This window comes from Oryx dammah, unplaced genomic scaffold, assembly GCF_014754425.2.
Source record: "Oryx dammah isolate SB20612 unplaced genomic scaffold, SCBI_Odam_1.1 HiC_scaffold_26, whole genome shotgun sequence".
In the NCBI taxonomy this organism is placed as follows: Eukaryota; Metazoa; Chordata; class Mammalia; order Artiodactyla; family Bovidae; genus Oryx; species Oryx dammah.
Window position 1 is genome coordinate 52,888,904 of NW_024070210.1, and position 20,867 is coordinate 52,909,770.

The 20,867-nt window shown below is 35.4% G+C and overlaps 1 protein-coding gene across 3 annotated transcripts in view; it reads right to left on the bottom strand.

Annotated features, from left to right (window-relative positions):
• The window catches only part of ICE2 (interactor of little elongation complex ELL subunit 2), a 66,922-nt gene that overhangs the window by 28,964 nt on the left and 17,091 nt on the right, over window positions 1–20,867 (bottom strand). For all 3 annotated transcript variants that reach the window (XM_040226658.1, XM_040226660.1, XM_040226659.1), the window contains exons 6-11: window positions 14,196–14,333; window positions 13,481–13,597; window positions 13,140–13,299; window positions 12,010–12,191; window positions 2,354–3,350; window positions 1,508–1,683 (exon numbers count right to left, since the gene is read on the bottom strand). In XM_040226658.1, the coding sequence (XP_040082592.1) occupies window positions 1,508–1,683; window positions 2,354–3,350; window positions 12,010–12,191; window positions 13,140–13,299; window positions 13,481–13,597; window positions 14,196–14,333 (1,770 nt within the window). The remainder of the gene's footprint in view (window positions 1–1,507; window positions 1,684–2,353; window positions 3,351–12,009; window positions 12,192–13,139; window positions 13,300–13,480; window positions 13,598–14,195; window positions 14,334–20,867) is intronic.

The window sequence follows — 20,867 nt, forward strand, 5'->3', positions numbered from 1 at the left end:
ACAGAGTGGTATGGGCTCACAGAAATGATGTTAGCCTCCAAATAATCAGATAACAGGTAAGAATGAATGAAATAAAATCTTGAAAATACAATCCAAAGCACTGATGCTATATGTATTCAAGATGTGCATGCTATGGCTATTAACTTCATCACAGTTAAGTACAGATGAGACAAGAAAAAAATTAGTAAATAAAATCTTTTAATACAGAGAATACTTGTATTTATCAAAAGGAGACTAAAATCAGACCTATAGCATTTTGTCATTCCCTAATGTTCTCTTTTAAAAAATTCTCCACCATTCGTTTAATTCAAAACCAGCTGGTTTCTAAAATTTCAAGTCTGAACCAGTGATGAATACCAATTATGAGAACTTTTCTTCTTTTTTTAAATTCAGTTACACCTTAATATGATAAAAGTAGCAGTCAGGGACTTGATCCACAAGGGTCAGTGATGGAACATCACAGTTCCTTAGCCCCAAACACACTGACATTCTACAGTGATCACTCAGGATTCTTAATGGGTGGCAGGTTAAACAGCAAGAACAGAGAACATCAAAAAATGAAGGAACTAGGACTTCCAATGTAGGGGGTGTGGGTTCAATCCCTGGTTGGGGAACTAACATTCCACATGCCTCATAGGATGGCCAAAAACATTAAAAATAAATAAATAAATAAATAAATAAAAAGAAAGGGAGGAAGGGAGGGAAAAAAGAAGGAAGAAAGGAAAGCAGAAGGAGGAAAGGAGAGGGGAAGGTAAGAAGGACGGATGGAAGACGAAAGGAAAGGGAAGGAAGAAAAAGTGAACTATGATAAAACGGACACAACAGAAAAAATCTTATTAAGAAACAAAGGAAAGATTTCATTATTTCTTACGTAATCATTTATACCATAAAAGCTCCTCTTTACCTAAATTCATTGGTTACACACACAAAAATCGAACTAACCTGAAAGAGAACTTAAAATATCAAATATAACAAACTGCCAAAAGAACCAATTACTCAAAGTATAGCAAAAACTTTAACTAAGGAAAATATTTATACCAAATCCCCAAAGAAACAACAGGGGAAAAAGGAAAGAAGACATTTAGTCTTCTATCAAGCCTGGGAAGACATCCTCAAATGTTCATGAAAGCCCACCTTTCAAAATGCAAACTTCTAAAATAACTCAAAAAGATTCTCAAATAAAGAAAGAAAGGGGCCAATAAAGGAAAATCTAAATTCACACAGAAAGCTGGAACATATGTGCCAGTCTAGGTCAAGTCTATAATGGTGCCATTTTTCACAAAGTTTATATATAGTCCACATAAGAATGTTATCAGCACTAATGATTATTACATTCAACTAAACTTTATTAAGTGTTTTCAGTATTTTACTAAAAAATCTCAACCTGAAAAAACTACTGTAAGAAAGATCAGTAACTTAAAATCAAACTTCATCACAATGGCATGTTCAGTATTTGCTGCCCACCTACTTATGCTACGATATCCTAACTCCCCAAGTAACAACTTACTCTTCTGATTTTCTTCCGTTTTTTAGAACGTGGTCTGGTCTCTATCCTCTGGACGCTGCATCGCACAAGTAACAACAGGTCTTGCAGGCTAAACAGCTTATAAACAAAATTTCCTTCCTGAGGAGCTACATATTCTGATGTATCTTCAACATAGTCCTGAAGTTCATAAGGCAATCCTTTAAAAATAATTATAGTCATCATTTTTATTTTAAACTACTTTATCCATCATAATCCAAGATAAAACAATTGAACTACCAGCTTTCTATTTCCTCTGACCATTACACTATTAGCATTTCTGTTTACTTTAATTGTAACTCCAGCAAGAGCTGAAATCAAAGCTTTAAGGTTCTCTTCCTTTTATCCTACTATCCTCACAAAAACATCAGTGAGACAACATATGAAGTAAAAAGAAATTTTAAAAAGTAGTGTTATTCATAATAGAGACAGACCTGAGGTGCAGCCTTATATCTATTTTACAAAATGGAAAAGTACAAAACTGCCGTCAACATCAAGAATAAATTTAGATTAATACATATTTATCATGATTTTTGACACACTTCTCTTTCATCATTTCGGCAAACCACATTATCTATAGCTTACTGGCCATTGTAAATGTTGAATAAAAACAGGTTACAAAAATCAATACAATTGTGGGTGCGTTTTTGGAGTGAAGGTTTTTACACAGTCAATGATAGTTCATTTTCCAATCAAAATGAACCATCAGTGACTATGTAAAGATCATAAACGTTATTACAAAGAGAAAGGAGGGGAATGAGGGGGAAAAAACCTAAGGACAAGGAACAGGCAAAACAGTTAATATAAAATTCTTTGTAAATATTTACTTACGTCCTTTTGGTTTCTGAAAGGCAGAAGGCCAGATAGACTTTGGCCAGCTAGAGGCATCTGATGGAGCAGAGGGTTGCTCAGAAATAGAAGGCTGTTTAGAGTTTTCTGAATGCATTAAGGGCAATTCAGGTATTTTTCTGGAAATTGGTTTTAAGAGTTCATCCTGCATTTTTAAAATTTCTCCAACTGGATCAAATTTTTTATATACTCGTTTGATAGGTTTTTTTAAAACACATGACTCTTCAGGACTACAAGTACTATTGGTCTGGTTTCCTGTAGAAGTCTGTCCTGAGGAAGAATTTAGGCTAGCTGGTTTAGAACTTAAATTAGAACCCACTTCAGCTGTCTTTCCATTACTATTATTTTGACATTCCATATCAATGATTAAACAGTCTTCATCTGTATCACTACTGTCAAGAACTACATCTTCAGTGTTAGCTGCTTCTGATGTAACAGTCTTTTCCTTTGAATTACTGTCTGTGTTCTCTAGAACATTTACTCTTTCATCAACACTCTCCATTTCAGTGGCCATATCATTTTTATTAGAGGTTTCAATTTCCATGGAACTTTCTAATTGTAAGGGATCAGATGTTTTCAAGTCACTATCTTGCACCAAAGGCTTATCAGAATTTGATATCTTTTCACCACATGGTATAAATCTCTGATCATCTTTACTTTTGGACTCTTCAGGGCCACTGTCTATCATACCAGTCACCAGCTGTTTCTCCTTCTGCAACTGTTCCATCAGAATCTGAGATAAACTTCTAGAATGAGCAGAAATGTCTGAAGTTGGTGCCTCAGATGTGTCTGCTATGCTGGGGGCTGTGAGTGTATCTGTCACGGGGGCTACTGTGGAGGTACTTGTTGGACTTGGTGACTTTGATGGTTCGGTGGTGGTTGCTCCAAAAGTTTCAAGTTCTGTGACATCATCATCAAACTCCAGATCCAAATTTTCTCGGGTCTCAATTTTTCGGCACTCGTTAACCTCATAAGATATCTTAAGAAAATATATTGGCAAACTATTAGCAACAATTCTAGGCCACCCCTCACCTATCAGTGACCCATCACAAACATAGTTCATACTCTTTAAAAGGAGAAAGAAAAGTTGAATGGCTTTGAAAGGTTCTTGCTTTGAGGGAGTATTAGCAACTATTACCCTTATCTTCCCAATGAAATGTTGACGAAACACAGAAAAATTTTCCAAGTTGCTATACCATAGGAAATGGGAAATACTTGTGAACTACTACATCTCAAGAGGTATTTCCACTAATCAAAAATAGGTAGGACCTCAAAGAAGAAATGTGAGGCCAAACAGGAAGGCAGTGGATTTCCCTTCACACCCACTTTATATGCTCTTGCAGGGACTTGGGTGACCAGGAGGAAAGCCTCTTGCCACTCTAAGGAAACTGCAACTGTGGAGCTGTGGAATGCAACTGTGGAAGAGTCACCAGCCTCTAACATCAATCAGTACCTTTCTTCACACATCCACTCAGGGAAAACAATTCTCAGCAGTATGAGGAAAAATGGATAGGAAATGGTTTTACTCTATCTTGGGACATGAAGCCATTGAAGGTTATAGTTTTTATGTACTGTTTTAGTCATGGAAGAACTCCAGTTTTAATTTATTCAGGAATAAACTGTCTTGTCAAGGAGCAAAATCTCTCCTTAGTCTGGCAGAGTATTTTAGATAAACACCATGAAACTGTCATACAGCTTAGGATTTGAGAGAAAAATATTCTGACAGCCTCAGGCAGTGAGTAAGAAAGATTCATCTGTGTAAATCACCTCTCTGAAACTCAATTTCCTCATCAGTAAAATAATAACAGGGTCATCATCTTAGGTTTGTTCTAAGCATTAAAAGTGCAATTATGTATAGAAAATTTCTTGGTATAGTCAATCACAGTAGTTTCTCACTAAACAATACCACATTTAGTAAAAAAAATAAAGCTATACACTGTTTACGTGAGGCATTCTTACACAAAAAGGTTCAAGGAGAAATAATGAGACATGACATCAAGAAATAAAGAAAGAAGGACTAACAATATTAAGTGTTAGAGAAAAGTCAATGCAAAAAGCATTGGATAGAAAAAGGAATCTTATGTTGAACAAAAGATGAAGTCCAGGAAATTCCTGGACAGTCCAGGGGTTAGGATTCTGTACTACCATTGCCAAGGGCATGGGTTCAATCCCTGGTCAGGGAACTAACATTCCACAAGCCACATGGCTTGACTGAATTAAAAAAAAAAAAAAAACCTAAAAGAAAAAAGATGAAATCCATGATGAATAGATAATGATTTGTGACATGCCAAATGACATTAAAATTGTCAAAACTGAAAAATAAAAGAAAAATTTAAAAGAAACAACTATACTTTGTCAATGATACACTGTTTCTAAGTAAGTAAAGGATGTAGAAAGTATGAATATTTAATAACTGAAAAAAAGATACATGAATGACTGAAAACATACACATAGACTACAAAGATATACCTTTTCCCGCCCAAGGATCGAAGGGGTATTTCCAAAGACGGACTACAAATTAATACACAAAGAAAAATCAATAAAGTACAAAGCAGAATCTAAGGTTGACTGTTTAGAAGGAAATAAAATCAGAAATCATTAAGCAAAAAAGTCAATGAACAATAATAAATGCAAGCACTTGGAAATTTAAAACTGCCCAAACTGTTGGATAAAAGAAGACATTAGAGTGTTAATTACTGATTATTTAAAAAGCAACAAAAATGAGAAGAGTTATTAAAAATCGGAAGTCTCATTCATAGCCTTTTCAAGAAATAGGTAAAGGATAATATATTCAAAATAATGAAATTTCGTAAACATAAAACCAAAATTAATGAACTGAAAAACAATGCTCTCACCCCTGACAGAACAAATTTGGGTAAAATTAAAAATGGTATTTACCTGTAAATATGTGCTTATGAAAGGATTCTTCTGTTAAACATATTATATCAATAAAATTAACACTTCCTTAATGTCATGAAATACCTAATCGGTGTTAAAATTTTCTAGTCTGATACATTTCTTTTTACAACTGTTTATTGGAATAAGGATCCCACCAAGATCCTGACTCTACATTTGGTTGATGTCTCTCAATTTTCTTTGTCAACAACCTCTCCCTTCAGTTCAGTTTAGTCGCTCAGTTGTACCTCTCCCTTACTCTCTGCCAATTCCCATATCCACCAGATATTTGTAGAAGAAACTAGATCAGTTATCCTGTGGAATTTTCCACATTCTGGATTTTGCGTCCCCATGATATCATTGAACACATGCTTCCCCTACATTTCCTATTAAATGATCTAATAGCTTGATCAGATTCAGGCACATTTAAAAAAAATCTTCATATGTTGTATGTGGTAATGTATACCTCCCACTTCAGTCAGGAGGCTAATGATGTTTGGTTATCTTTCTTCTTATGATACTACAATTGTTCTGTTGCTTCATCAAGTGTCAACAACCTATTCTATCAAAATTCCTTACTGATCTTTTAATGATTTTAGCAGTCATTAATGATGATCACTGCCTAGATTTACTATTTCATTAGGAGTTGCAAGGTCTTTTCTGGTGGCTCAGAAGGTAAAGAATATATCTGCAATTCAGGAGACTGGGGTTCAATCCCTGGGTCAGGAAGATCCCCTGGAGAAGGGAATGACTACCCACTCCAGTTTCTTCCCTAGAGAATTCCACGGACAGAGGAATGCTGGTGGGCTACAGCCCATGGGATTGCAAAGAGTTGAACTCGACTGAGTGACAAATGTTTTCACAATCACTTAGAAGCTGCAAAATGGTGACAGTAAAATTCTAGCATTACCGTGAAATACAGTTTGTTCTGGAAAAGACAGATATTTGAAATTTTAAAAATTTTCAGAATAATGACTTGATACACTAGCATCCTCTGAAGGTGACTAACACTCTTTTAAAAAGATATTACTTTAAATTCATGGATTTTAACATATTTCATATGTTTCTATCTACTGCAGAGTTGTTTTTTGTGACAGTCAACACATCTCGGGCCAACGGGAAAACCTTCAAGCATCTTTTTTACACAATTCCAGTTTTATTATAAGACTTTTGCTTCTTTGATTGGCATTTGTACCTCCTATGCTACAATTCTTGGTATCTAATACAAACATAAGTACTTGTGTGTTTTATCATACTATCTAATATGTTCAAAATAAGAACAGCAATATCATTACCAACAATGTGATTATTAAATGAAATTTAAGATTTTTTGGCAATTCTTTCTGAACATGATATAAATTTTTGGTCACTAAATTATCTGAATGACCATTTTCACTTAATATATATTGGATATCACATTATAGTTGCATACCTAGAGTTTTCTGATTCTTTTTATAGGCATACTTTGGATATATTATATATTTCAGTTCTAAACCACCCCAATAAAGCAAATATCACAGAAAAAGTGACTCACACAATTTTTTGTTTCCCAGGGCATATAAAGATATATTTACATTATAGTCTATTAAGTGTGCCATGACATTATGTCTTTAAAAGTATATACATCTTAATCAAGAAATACTTCACTGCTAAAAAGTGCTAACTATCATCTGAGCCTTCAGCAAGTTGTAACAGTAACATCAAAAATCACAGATCACCATAACAAATATAATTATTTTGAAATATTCGAGAATTACCAAAACGTGTCACAGTGACATGAAGTGAGAAAATGCTGTTGGAAAATGGCAATGAGTGACCTGCCTGATGCAGGGTTACCAGAAACCTTCCATTTGTAAAAACCCAAAACAGCATCTTTAAAGTGCAGTAAAGCAATGTGTGCCTGTAATAGTTGCATAGTAGGCTACTGAAGATGTACAGCTTATTTAATAAATACCCTATTAAGGGACATGAGGACTGTTTCCAATAAATACCTTAGAGCTGCAATGAATATCCTGCACAAACATTTCATTCTTTTCCTAGTGTACCTTTGAGCTACATTTCTAGAAGTGAGAATTCTAGGGTAAACGATGAACATATTAGCTTTCCTCTGTTCTGTTGGTACATCTTTCTTCTTACAATATTTGACTGTAGAAATGTTACAACAATCATGTTTTTTTCCTCTAATAACTTTGTAAGAACTTCCATTAACAATCCTCTTTTGCTTCTCATGTTTAATTGAGATGGGTTTATCTGCTCAGATTGTTACCTGTAGGAGAACAATCCTGTGTGGGACTGTCCCAGGACAGCATTCATAGACTCACGGCTCTAAGTCCATGTTTCACTGTTACCACTAGATATGTATGTATGCATGAAGGTTGGTTTGCGTTCGTGTGTGCATATAAAATCTTTAGTACGTGAACTTCCTGATGTTCAAGCTGGTTTTAGAAAAGGAAGAGGAACCAGAGATCAAATTGCCAACATCCGCTGGATCATCGAAAAAGCAAGAGAGTTCCAGAAAAACATCTATTTCTGCTTTATTGACTATGCCAAAGCCTTTAACTGTGTGGATCACAATAAACTGGAAAATCCTAAAAGACATGGGAATACCAGACCACCTAACCTGCCTCTTGAGAAATCTGTATGCAGGTCAGGAAGCAACAGTTAGAACTGGACATGGAATAACAGACTGGTTCCAGGAAAAGGAGTACGTCAAGGCTGTATATTGTCACCCTGCTTATTTAACTTATATGCAGAGTACATCATGAGAAATACTGGGCTGGAAGAAGCACAAGCTGGAATACAGATTGCTGGGAGAAATATCAATAACCTCAGAAATGCAGATGACACCACCCTTATGGCAGAAAGTGAAGAACTAAAGAGCCTCTTGATGAAAGTGAAAGAGGAGAGTGAAAAAGTTGGCTTAAAGCTCAACATTCAGAATACGAAGATCATGGCATCTGGTCCCATCACTTCATGGGAAATAGATGGGGAAACAGTGGAAACAATGTCAGAGTTTATTTTTTGGGGCTCCAAAATCACTGCAGATGGTGATTGCAGCCATGAAATTAAAAGACGCTTACTCCTTGGAAGAAAAGTTATGACCAACCTAGATAGCATATTGAAAAGCAGAGACAATACTTTGCCGACTAAGGTCCGTCTAGTCAAGGCAATGGTTTTTCCAGTGGTCATGTATGGATGTGAGAGTTGGACTGTGAAGAAGGCTGAGCGCCGAAGAATTGATGCTTCTGAACTGTGGTGTTGGGGAAGACTCTTGAGAGTCCCTTGGACTGCAAGGAGATTCAACCAGTCCATTCTGAAGGAGATCAGCCCTGGGATTTCTTTGGAAGGAATGATGCTAAAGCTGAAACTCCAGTACTTTGGCCACCTCATGCGAAGAGTTGACTCATTGGAAAAGACTCTGATGCTGGGAGGGATTGGGGGCAGGAGGAGAAGGGGACGACAGAGGATGAGATGGCTGGAAGGCATCACTGACTCGATGGACGTGAGTCTGAGTGAACTCCAGGAGTTGGTGATGGACAGGGAGGCCTGGTGTGCTGCGATTCATGGGGTCACAAAGAGTCGGACACGACTGAGCGACTAAACTGAACTGAACTGAATTCCCCTCTACCACTACTGTCTGAAAACTTATTTTTCCTTTACCTTTAATGTCTTGTTCTGCTCAATACAGACTTTACCACTAATGATTTTTCCTGAGTGAAGGCTTCTGTCTTGGAAGGAACTTTGGTTGGTTAGTTTCTTGAGTTCTTAGGGCCCAGGTCATCTCAAAACTATGTTGATGTCTTGAGTGTCCCTGCACTCACCTACAAATTAGAGTCCATCCACATTATCTTCACTTTCTTTATTCTCACATCTTTCACCATCCTTTTTCCATCTGGGATTACTTTCCTTGTGCTTAAAGAATATCCAGGCTTCCCTGGTGGCTCAGTGGTAAAGAATCTGCCTGCCAATGTAGCAGACATGGGTTCGATGCCTGGGTTGGGAAGATCCCCCAGAGAAGGAAATGGCAACCCACTCTAGTATTCTTGCTTGGGAAATCACATGGACAGAGGAGCCTTGAGGGCTACAGTTCAGAGGGTTGCAAAGAGTTGGACATGACTTACCAACTAACCACCACAACAAAGAACATCCATTAGAGGGGGTTTGCGAGTAGCAAATGCAGTTTTTATTAATATCTTAAAATATCTTTACTTAATTTTTTATTATTTAAGGATATTTCACTGGCTATTTTCTCCCACCACAATGTACTGTCCCAACAAGTCTCCTGGCTTCCATTGTTGTTGTTTAGAAGTTATTTGTCAGTCCAACTCTCAGTCCTTTACAGGCAATGTGCCTTTTGGTTCTTTGGTGGCTTTTAAGAGTAGTTTTTGTCTCCAAGTATGGTTTTGTCCCATTATCTCTTTTATACCTTCCTTTTGGGTGAAAGTATACCAATGTTGGACACTCTCACTATATTATCTATACCTTGTGCCCTACTCTCCATATTTTCTTTTCATTTTTTGTGTTTCATTACAAATAGTTATTTCAGACCCAACTTCAGTTTATTAATTCTCTCATCAGTTTTTTTCTAATGTGCTAATAACCATCTTTACAGAATTCTTAACCGTACTTGATATATTTTTCACTAAAATTTTTTAAACTTAGTTCTTTTTCAAATCATTGTTTGTGATGGTTCTTACTCAAGAGTATCCAGTCTCCTTCAGTGTCTACTTATCTTTAAATGCTTTCCGGATGCTATACTTGAAAGTTATTTGTAGAAATAATATGAAGCTCAAAATGTCATTCTGTTCCTCTAAGAATTATTTTCACTTGCTTTTGCTAGGTGTCTGGAGATACCAGCAATCCAAAAGCATCTGAACCCAAGTTCAAGGCCTGAAAACCCAGGATACAATCTATGAGAAAGCCGATTTATTTCTGGTTCATCCTTACTCCTGGGGTACAGCCTTACAGGGTCCAAGCTCATGGTGGAAAAGTGACTGGTCCTGTGATGCTGCCAAAAAGCACATTTTCTGTTGCCTCTTCAGAACTGGCAAATATCATTAGGGCAAAAATTACCCTACGTGACAGGCTTACCAACCTGGATTCCAGTTTTCTTTACTATCTCAGTCCTAGATAAGTTCCCCATATCTTGTTAGGTCTTTGATGATTCTAAGAAACAAATTTATATAATAAGTATAGTGTTTTTCAGTTGACATCAGTAATGGATGGTCCAAATTGTCTGGCCTGCCATTACTGAAAGAAGTTACTCTGTCATTTTTTATCCCTCTTAACCTACTTCATTTTTTTCATAGTACTTGTTACTGACATTCATCTCACATCAATGTGAGTTTTAGGTAGATTTTAAAATGTAAAACAAAACAGAAAACAACCTATAAAAACTTAAGAAAGGTTGGAAGTGCTTTATGACATACACATCATAAAAACATTGAAAGGCAAATAGTAAACCAAAAAATACTAGGCCAACATGAAAAACAAAAGGTCAATATTCTTAAAAAAGTATGAGTTCTTATGTGTAAATAAGAACAACATTTTCCTATTTTATTTTCTAATCTGGTTTGCTCTCTCATTTTATTCAAGTCCTTTTTCATATTTCCTGTCCTTGAAAAGTGTTCCTGATCATGAATCCTATTCTCATCTCTTTTCCCTAACCTGCTCCATTTTTATGCATAGCATTTATTAATAATTGTTTTTAATACTGTTTTAATTATGTGTCCTGACACTGATGTAAATTCTGAGAAAAAATACTTTATTTTTATTTACTGTTGTATCCTCAGTGCATGCAATAGTATCTGCTCAATAAATATTTGTGGGATAAATAAATAAAAGTTTTGTAAAATAGAATGTCTTAACTCTAATAATCATGGGAAAATATTTTACAATACACAAAATAATAAAGGTTAGTATTTATGAAATGCCAAGCACTGTTCTAAATGCTTTAGATGCATTAACTCATTTAATCTCAAATAATTCTACGAGTTAGGTTATCATTATATGTGCCTACATGCTCAATTGTGTCTGATTCTTTGTAACACCACAGACTGTAGCCCAGGCTCCTCTGTTCATGGGATTATCCTGGGAAGAATATTGGAGTGGGATGCCATTTTCCTCCTCCAGAGGATCTTTCCCATTCAGGGATCGAACCTGTGTCTCCTGCAGCGGCAGGCAGATTCTTTATCACTGAGTCAACTGGGCAGCCCAGGTTATCATGATATCCATCTTACAGATGAGCAAACTAGACACAGATAGATTATATAGTTTGCCTAAAGTCACATAGATAATAAGTATATACTAATAAGGATTAACAATTCAGGCTAAATACTATCTGCATCAATCAAACTCATCTGATCCTTTTCATACCTAAAAAATATTGAATACTAATGAAACCAATTAAATAAAACCATTACCACACTGACCACCAATACTGAGTTCTTAGTATATAAATTCTATTAAAGACTGTGCTCAAAATTTTATGTATAAATATCAAATTTAATCCTGACAGTAATTTTATAAAGCAGGTATTATCATCCTTCTTCCATAACAGAAGAAAACTGAGGCTGAAGGAGGTTAAATTAGCTGTCTAAAGTCTAGATCCACCAGGGGTTCAACTTTTAATCTAACGTTTATATTTTTAATTACCAGATTTAGAGACTTGTAGTAAAACATTACACTTTAAAAGGATAAACAAGTACATTCTCTTAAGGAAAAAAAAATAAAGTGTTACATACATCCATTTCAGATATATATTCTTCTGGTTTGTCCATAAATACTGCAGACACTGGAACAGACGTATTTTTGGACATCATGAATTTTAAGGGAACTTCATGGAAGATTTGATTTCTCTCTCTCATTGTCATTTTCTTTTGGGGAAGTGGTGAATTAATATAAATTACTTTAACTGGTTTTGAACCTCAAAACAGAAAAAGAATGGGAGTGATTAGTTTGTAGTAGTCATAAAAAATAAAACAATATAGGATGTACAACAGAAGAATTACTAAACAAAGAGACACAGGATAGGAAAGTGGAAGCACATGTCCCATACATGTGCCTTGAACATGAAGAAATTTAAAGACTCCTAGAGATCTAAGGGCAAGAAATTCTTACTTGCAAAAAAATATGTTCTAACAAGTTTTTAGAGGACTTTGTTATTATTAATATTATGCTTTAACTGTCATTATTACTCAGTTACTCTTGAGCTATATTTTCAAAAAGTGATAAAATGGTTACCAGAGAATATATCATGTTTAACCCTAATTTGTAGTTTTATTTTTAGACATAGTCCTTCATTTACTAGAACTGGGCTATTACATATAAGAATATTAATTCTAGAAGATACAAAAATCTATTAAATATGAACAAAAACAGAAGGGAAAAAATATTTTATACAGAATTCATGTGTAAACACTAATGTTACCGTCAAGAGAGAGACTATCTTATAAGTATAGACTTACTTTAAATCTGAATTCCAATAATAGGTAAGTAAACAAGCCCTGAAAACTAATCCATTTGAGGCTGTCTAATAAAATATTACATTCCTTTCATTTCAGTGAAAGACAGAAAAACCTTTCCCATTTCATATGTTCTGGCCACCCTAAATTATAATTTTTTTCTCTACTTCTCACAAACCTAGCATGCATACAGGTCTTAGAGATCTAATAACTCACTTATGAGAGGCAATTCTAGAGCAGCACTATTTAATAAAAAGTTTTCCTGAACATATCTGTCAAATCTACATCCTCCTTAAATCAAAACTTAAGCTTTTTGTATTTAACAAATGACCACCTGTATTTAGAGAGCTTAAAGAGAACTGTCTGAACTACTCTTTTGAGAACATTACTTGACATGGCAAATCACACACCTGCAACAGGTATTACTTGAATACACACTGGAATTTCCCACTGTTCCTTGTAGCTTGGTCCATGATTATTTAATAAGGTAAATAATGATTGACTAGTTAAAGCTATCTGAGGGTGGTATCTTGCAACAAGCTTCTCTGCATTAGGGTCTTCACTAATGTCCTGAAAAATAACATAAAACTTGTTACTTGATTATACTTTTGGAAACTTTGACTAAGTAATGAGAAGAAGGGAGAAATTAAGAAAGGATACTTTAGAACAATCAGTTTACAAGCACTTTATGAGGTAAAGAAGATTACTTCATAAAGTTTTAAGGAAGATCCCAAACCATCTTACTACTTACATAATGCATAGCTGCAGCTATTTGTTCTGGTGTTTCAATGGCTGGTATGGTATCTTTTGACAGCTGCAACTTTGCAGGCATTGAGGGAAATACTGTTTTCACATATTTTACGCTTCCCTAAAAAAGAAAAAAATGAATGTTTTATAGAAAAATCTTGATGTATTTTTTCCTGAAGTATCTTTTCATTTAACTCAAAATTCTTCATTCTACTAAATGCAGATTATCAAATTTAGAGCCTTCTTAAGATTTTCATGTTTTTACTTGACAATCACCATATATATGTTTTAAAAAAAAGATCCAAGATAAGGATGCCATGGAATTTTCTCTGTCACTTTAAATTCTAACCTCTCATTTTATTCAGTACAAGTCATAACCAGGTGTAAAAGAAGATATCTTCTCCACACACATACTTCCAATATGATTGTGAGTAAAATCCTTTAAAGGGGCTTTTTTCTTGTATTCAGGAACATTAAAAAAGATAGAAACTAAGAAAATCAAGAAATAAAGCTGGTAGTAATAATTTTTAAAACATCAAATACTTGTAGCCATACAATAAAAGGGGAAACATATGTATTGCATATTTTAAAACTTACATCTTGCTACTGCTCAAAATTTAAGCATACTGAAATATATATAAATTATGTTTCTATGTGAAATATAAATGATATTTCAGACAAAAATATGTTTATTTTTATTTTCATATGGCAAAACTTACCAATGCGAGAAGAGTTTTTTCTAACTTGAATCCCATCTCTATTCTGAATGGGAAGAATCCCATTAAGCTGGTGACTTCATGGAGAGTATAGAATTCTGGATACTTTTTCACTTGTTCAATACAAGCTTTTAAAATTTGCTAAACATTAAAAATTAAGAGAATTCATTTTTACTGTACTTCTCTAACAACGCAACAAAAATAATTTAGTTATATATGACTATATAATTATTTATTTCAAGTATGAGCCTCATTCATTAACTGAACTTTAATAATTCAGGCATACTGTATATTCTTTATCTGATTCAAACTCTTATTTTTCATAACAATTCTTTTTAGCTTAATTTCTTTAAAAAATGATGTTTAATAATCCTAAAAGTAGCAATTGTATTAGAATTCTCCAGGCCAGAATACTGGAGTGGGTAGCTTTTCCCTTCTCCAGGGGATCTTCCCAAACCAGAGATCGAACCCAGGTCTCTTGCACTGCAGGCAGATTCTTTACCAGCTGAGCCACTAGGGAAACCCAAAAATACTGGAGTGGGTAGCCTATCCCTTCTTCAGTGGATCTTCCCAACCCAGGAATTGAACCGGGGTCTCCTGCATTGTAGGCGTATTTTTTATCAACTGAGCTATCAAGGAAGCCCTAGAATTTAAAGTTAGAGAAGACTTATTTTCTATGCTATTTAAGAAACTGTCAAAGAAATAGAGACATATGAAAATTTTAACATACTTTGTGGCAATAAACTCAGCTACATGAATGATTAGAAATAAGTTTAATACCCTAAAAAGATTTCCAAGCACAATGAATTAATGAAGTAGTTATCTTACAGGTTATTCTAATCTTCAATCTAAAAACTAAATGAGAAAGGTTATAACTAATTTGTATTTTCTTCTCTCCAAAATGTTCTCAAAATATTAATGACTTACAAGGAAATGTAATGAGGAAGGAAAAGTCACTGTTTCACCCAAACAGAATATATGCCACTTGTGATGACATGTAAATAACTCAAAGAAGCACAGCAATTTTGGAGGGGGCAGGGGAGCTAATAATGTAAAACCATACACACTACATTATCTTCTAAGATACAATTGTCTCTTGGTATCTCTGGAATCTCCCATGGACACCAAAATCTGAGGATGCTCAAATGGGTCACATAAAATCATATATAGTACCATCAGCCATCCATATCGACTGACACAGAACTGGCAGAGGATCAAATGGATGTGTTTTTTCTTCATCTCTCAATAAACTTTAATCTGAACCTTTTAGAATACAGTTTATATCACAAAAGCTTTTAGTTTACTTTTATATTTTATATCCCCTTTCCCTTCAGACATTTATAAAATGTGTCATTACAAATCAGTATCCTTACTCCAATACCTTTTCAAACATAGTTTCATATCTTCTCCTCTTCTTTAATCCTCTCTCCCTGCTATCTTTCACAATTTCCCCTGCAATTCCATGCTTTTTAATAATGACTCTGATATTTAATTCAGGATATTATTTGCAATTGGGCTTCACTGGTGGCTCAGATGGTAAAGAATATGCCTAAAATGCAGGAGACCTGGGTTTGAGCCCTGGGTTGGGAAGATCTCCTGGAGAAGGGAATGGCTACATAGTCCAGTATTCTCGCCTGGAGAATTCCAGGGACAGAGGAGCCGGACAGGCTCCAGTCCATGGGGTAGCAAGAGTTGGATGTTGCACACGCGCGCACACACACACACACACACACGTTACTTGCAGTTAAGGCATATGTAGGATAATATGGAGAATCTGTTTGTTTTTAATAACCCTAGTCAAAGGACTTTCCTGGTGGTCCAGTGGCTGAGAGTATGTGCTCCCAAAGCAGGGGGGTCTGGGTTTGATTTCTGGTCAGGGAACTAGATCCTATATGCCACAACTAAGACAGGTGCAGCCAAATAAATATTAACAACAACAGCAACAAAAACCTAAGTTAACTACAAACTTGGATCTGCATATCTTTGCTCCTCATTTATAATATTAGTCAACTTTCACCTCTAATATTCCTGTCCTAAAGTAGTCATTACAGAAATTTGAACATGCAAAAGAAAGCAGTATATAAGAACTATGTGACATACAGACTATCCTGATTAGATATGTGAACATCTTTCTTGGTAAAACTCTGTTGAGTGTCACAGTGCTCTTTAAGTAAGTTTACTCAGTAATCATGGCAAGAGAAAAATTCAGTGTAAATCTATGACAGTTTTATACCTATTCTCAGGGGCTGGAATCAAGATTGCTGGGAGAAATATAAATAACCTCAGATATGCAGATGATACCATGATTATGGCAGAAAATGAAGAACTAAAGAGCCTCTTGATGAAAGTGAAAGAGGAGAGTGAAAAAGTTGGCTTAAAGCTCAACATTCAGAATACGAAGATCATGGCATCTGGTCCCATCACTTCATGGGAAATAGATGGGGTAACAGTGGAAACAGTGGCTGACTTTATTTTTCTGGGCTCCAAAAATCACTGGAGATGGTGACTGCAGCGGCGAAATTAAAAGGAAGGAAAGGTACTCTTTGGAAGAAAAGTTATGACCAACCTAGACAGCATATTAAAAAGCAAAGACATTACTTTGTCAACAAAGGTTTCTCTAGTCAAGTCTATGGTTTTCCAGTGGCCGTGTATGGATGTGAGAGTTGGACTATAAAGAAAGCTGAGCGCAGAAGAATTGATGCTTTTGAACTGTGGTGTTGGAGAAGACTCTTGAGAGTCACTTCAACTACAAGGAGATCCAACCAGTCCATCCTAAAGGAGATCAGTCCTGGGTATTCATTGGAAGGACTGATGTTGAAGCTGAAACTCCAATACTTTGGCCACCCGATGCAAAGAGCTGACTCATTTGAAAAGACCCTGATGCTGGGAAAGATTGAGGGCAGAAGGAGAAGGGGATGACAGAGGATGAGATGGTTGGATGGCATCACCGACTCAATGGACATGGGTTTGGGTGGACTCCAGGAGTTGGTGATGGACAGGGAGGCCTGGTGTGCCGTGGTTAATGGGGTTGCAAAGAGTCGGACACAACTGAGCAACTGAAGTGAACAGATATATTATATAGTATTAAAGGCATTTCACAGCTGGTAGGTATTAAGTAACTGAAAGGTCTTATTTAAAATATTTAATTTAACATTTTTAATTAATAATTTACTTACATTGGAAAAACAACTAAGAGTGAACAAATGAGGCTAAGAGATTCAGGCTGATCCCCATCACCCACCCACCAATATTATTTAACACTCAAAGTATCTTGAAAATTAAAAACACCAAAAACACATACATGTACACATCATTATGAAGAAAGATGAAAATGACTATGCTCCAGAAAGAGAAAATACATCTTCATACATGTTTCAAGCTTAACATTTAACAGACACTACTTTTTGCAATATACTAAAGTAGTATCTTGAACAGCACTCCTATCCAAATAACACAGATAGGTTACCTAGCAATGTTATCCAATAACATTGCTAGGTTACAACTAGCAACTTTCATGCATTGCTGGGCTTGGTAAAAGCGAGAAGAATCTCCAAGAACCATAACTAAATAAACTCCAAATACCTAGAATGAGGAAAAACAGGAGCAGTGAGCAGTAAGAAACACATGAAGTGGCTTGAGGGCAAATGTCTCAACTAGTTCTAAGATTAGGTTGGGAGCTGAACATCAGAGTGCTACATTTAATGCTTGAGAAGCAGAGATCTTAATAGATATCTGTATACCCACATTCACAGCAGCATTATTCAAAACAGAAGCAAATCAAGTGTCCATCAATGGATGAATGGATAAACAAAATGTCCATAAACATACAATGGAATATTCAGCCTTAGAAAGGAAGTTCTGCCACACACTACAGCTGGATGAATCTTGAGGACATTATGGTAAGTAAAGTAAGTCAGTCACAAAAAGACAAACACTATATGATTCTACTTATATGGGGGTATCTACAGCAGACAAATTTAGAGACAGAAAGTAAATAGTGTGTGATACAATAAGAACTAGTTTGCATTTGTTCCTTATTCCTGACACATAGCTCCTAAAGCTCTTGGAATCTCCTAAGTGATAAGAATGTCTTCTTTATGCTAATGAGATGACAAAAGGCCCATAGGCAGCTAGTCATAAGTAGCCAATGATTTGATCAAGCATATCACTAAGTAATCTCCATAGAAGTCCCCTCAACAATCTCAAGAACGGAATCCAGAGAGTTTCTGGGTTGAAGACACAGAGGTCTGGGAGGGTAGTGTGCTTGGAAAGGGCACGGAAGCTCCATACCTCTTCCCTCACAACTTGCGTTATACACCTTTCTCTTCCATTTGGCTGTTCCTCAGTTGTAGTCTTTATATTAAACTGGAAATAGCAGGTAAAATACTTTCCTGTGTTCTCTAAGCCATTCTACCTAATTATTGAACTCAAGGCAGGGGTGAGTCATGGAAACTCTAGGCTCAGTGTCTCAAGAGTTAGAGAATCGATTGGTATGAGGGAAAAATCCCACATAAATGGTTTCAGAAGTGTTGTGTATAGAAACAGTTCAGAGACAGGGATAATCTCAGTTTTACAGGATGAAAAGAGTTCTGGAGATTGGCCATACAAAAATATGAATGTAGTTAATACTATAGAACTGCACATTTTAAAAATGATTAGGCCAGTAAATTTAATGTTATATGTATTTTACCATAATTAAAATGAATTTTTAAAAAAGGTAAGGAAATTCTGACACAAGCTACAACATGGTTGAATTCTGAAGACATTATGCTAAGTAAAATAAACCAATCACAAAAGGACAAATACTGTAATGACTCCACTTATATAAGGAATCTAGTGAAGTTAAATTCATAGAAATAAAAAGTAGAATGGTGGTTGTAAGGGACTGCGTGGAGGGCAAATGATGAGTTATTTAATGAATATAGTTTCAGTTTGAGAAGATAGAATAGTTTGGGAATGATGAAAATCTATTCACAACAGTGTTCAAGTATTTAATGCTAATGAACGATCCTTAAAAATGGTTAAAATGGTAAATTTTGTTATATATTTTACCACACCAAAAAAAGAGAAATATCAGACAGACTGAAACCTAGTAAGTTTGGGAATCCCCAAAAAAGACTTGAGAAAATGAAAAAGAAGCAATTAATTGAAAATGGCTGAGGGAGGTGGGAGGGGGGTTCAGGATGGGGAACCTTTGTACACCCATGGTGGATTCATGTTGATGTATAACAAAACCAATACAATATTGTAAAGTAAAAAAAAAAAAAAAAAATGGCTGAGAATTTTAAAGAATTGATTATGAATTTAAATATACAGATAAAGAGACACAATGAACCAAGTAGGATTTTCTTTTTATAAAGTACAACGTAATGACACTGTAATATATCAAAAATAAAGAGCAATCAGAAAGAAAAGACAGATTCCCTAAAAGAAACTGACAATTAAACATTTTTCAATAATAATACATAAGCCAGAAACAGGAGAATTACATCATCAAACACTGAGAAATAAAACAAACTGTCAACTTAGAACCATGTATGGACTAAAGCTATCTTATTAAAATGAGAACAAAGTAAAAATATTTCCAGGTAAACAAAAAAGAAGATTGTTCACCACCAGGATATTTTCAGGAAAGGAACACCTAGAACATAAAGCATTTTAGGAATAATGAAGAGGATCTCAGAATGTATATTTGAAAAGTAAGAGGAGATGGAAAGGCAAAAAAAGGTCCAAATTTGTAGTTAAATGAAGACAAATATTGCCCATATAAAATAATAATGCAGGTTGGTTTAAAAAAGACAGGATTATCATATGACCCTACAATCACATTCCACAATACACTGTTTGAAAGGGATAGGGGACAATTAGGTAGTTTGGTATGGTCATGTACACACTGATATATTTAAAATGGATAACCAACAAGAACATGCACATGGAACTCTGTTCAATGTTAGGTGGCAGCCTGGATGAGAGAGGAGTCTGGGGGAGAATGGATACATGTAGATGTATGGCCGAGTCCCTTCGCTGTTCACCTGAGACTGTCACAACATTGTTAATCGGCTATAAACTAGTACAAAATAAAAAGCTTTAAAAACTTTTATTTATTTGGCTGTGCTGGGTCTTAGTTGTGGCATGGGGGATATAGTTCCCTCATTAGGGATTGAACCCAGGCCCCCTGAATTGGGAGCATGGAGTCTTAGCCAGTGGACCACCAGATAAGTCCATTTTTCTCTTTAAAATATACTTTTTCTAGCTCCATAAACTGAAATGTTCTCAGAAACACTGATCCATCTAGGTGCAGTGAGCATCCCCAGTGCCCAGACTGTAGTCTTGAAATACCACCAGAAACTAAGGCTCTAGGAGATTCTTGATTCCAGGGCTCAGTTAGGTATTGTACAAAACAAGCTTCAAAGACTACTAGAATGACTCGAAGCCAGTATGAAGAACCCATCACTGTTCAAAGCTGGTATTATCTGAGTTTCAAAAAGGATAATTGTGGTGGACTAAAACCCATCAAACATACTTATCTTCATGATTCAATAATATTTTAAAAAAACAGTGATCACCATTGTAAAGTAAGAAGGGGCCAATTATGTTTTTGAAAACTGATAAAGAATCTAGCATTTTTTCTGCTACATGAAAAGGGAAGCCAAACACTAGATGAGGAAAAATATC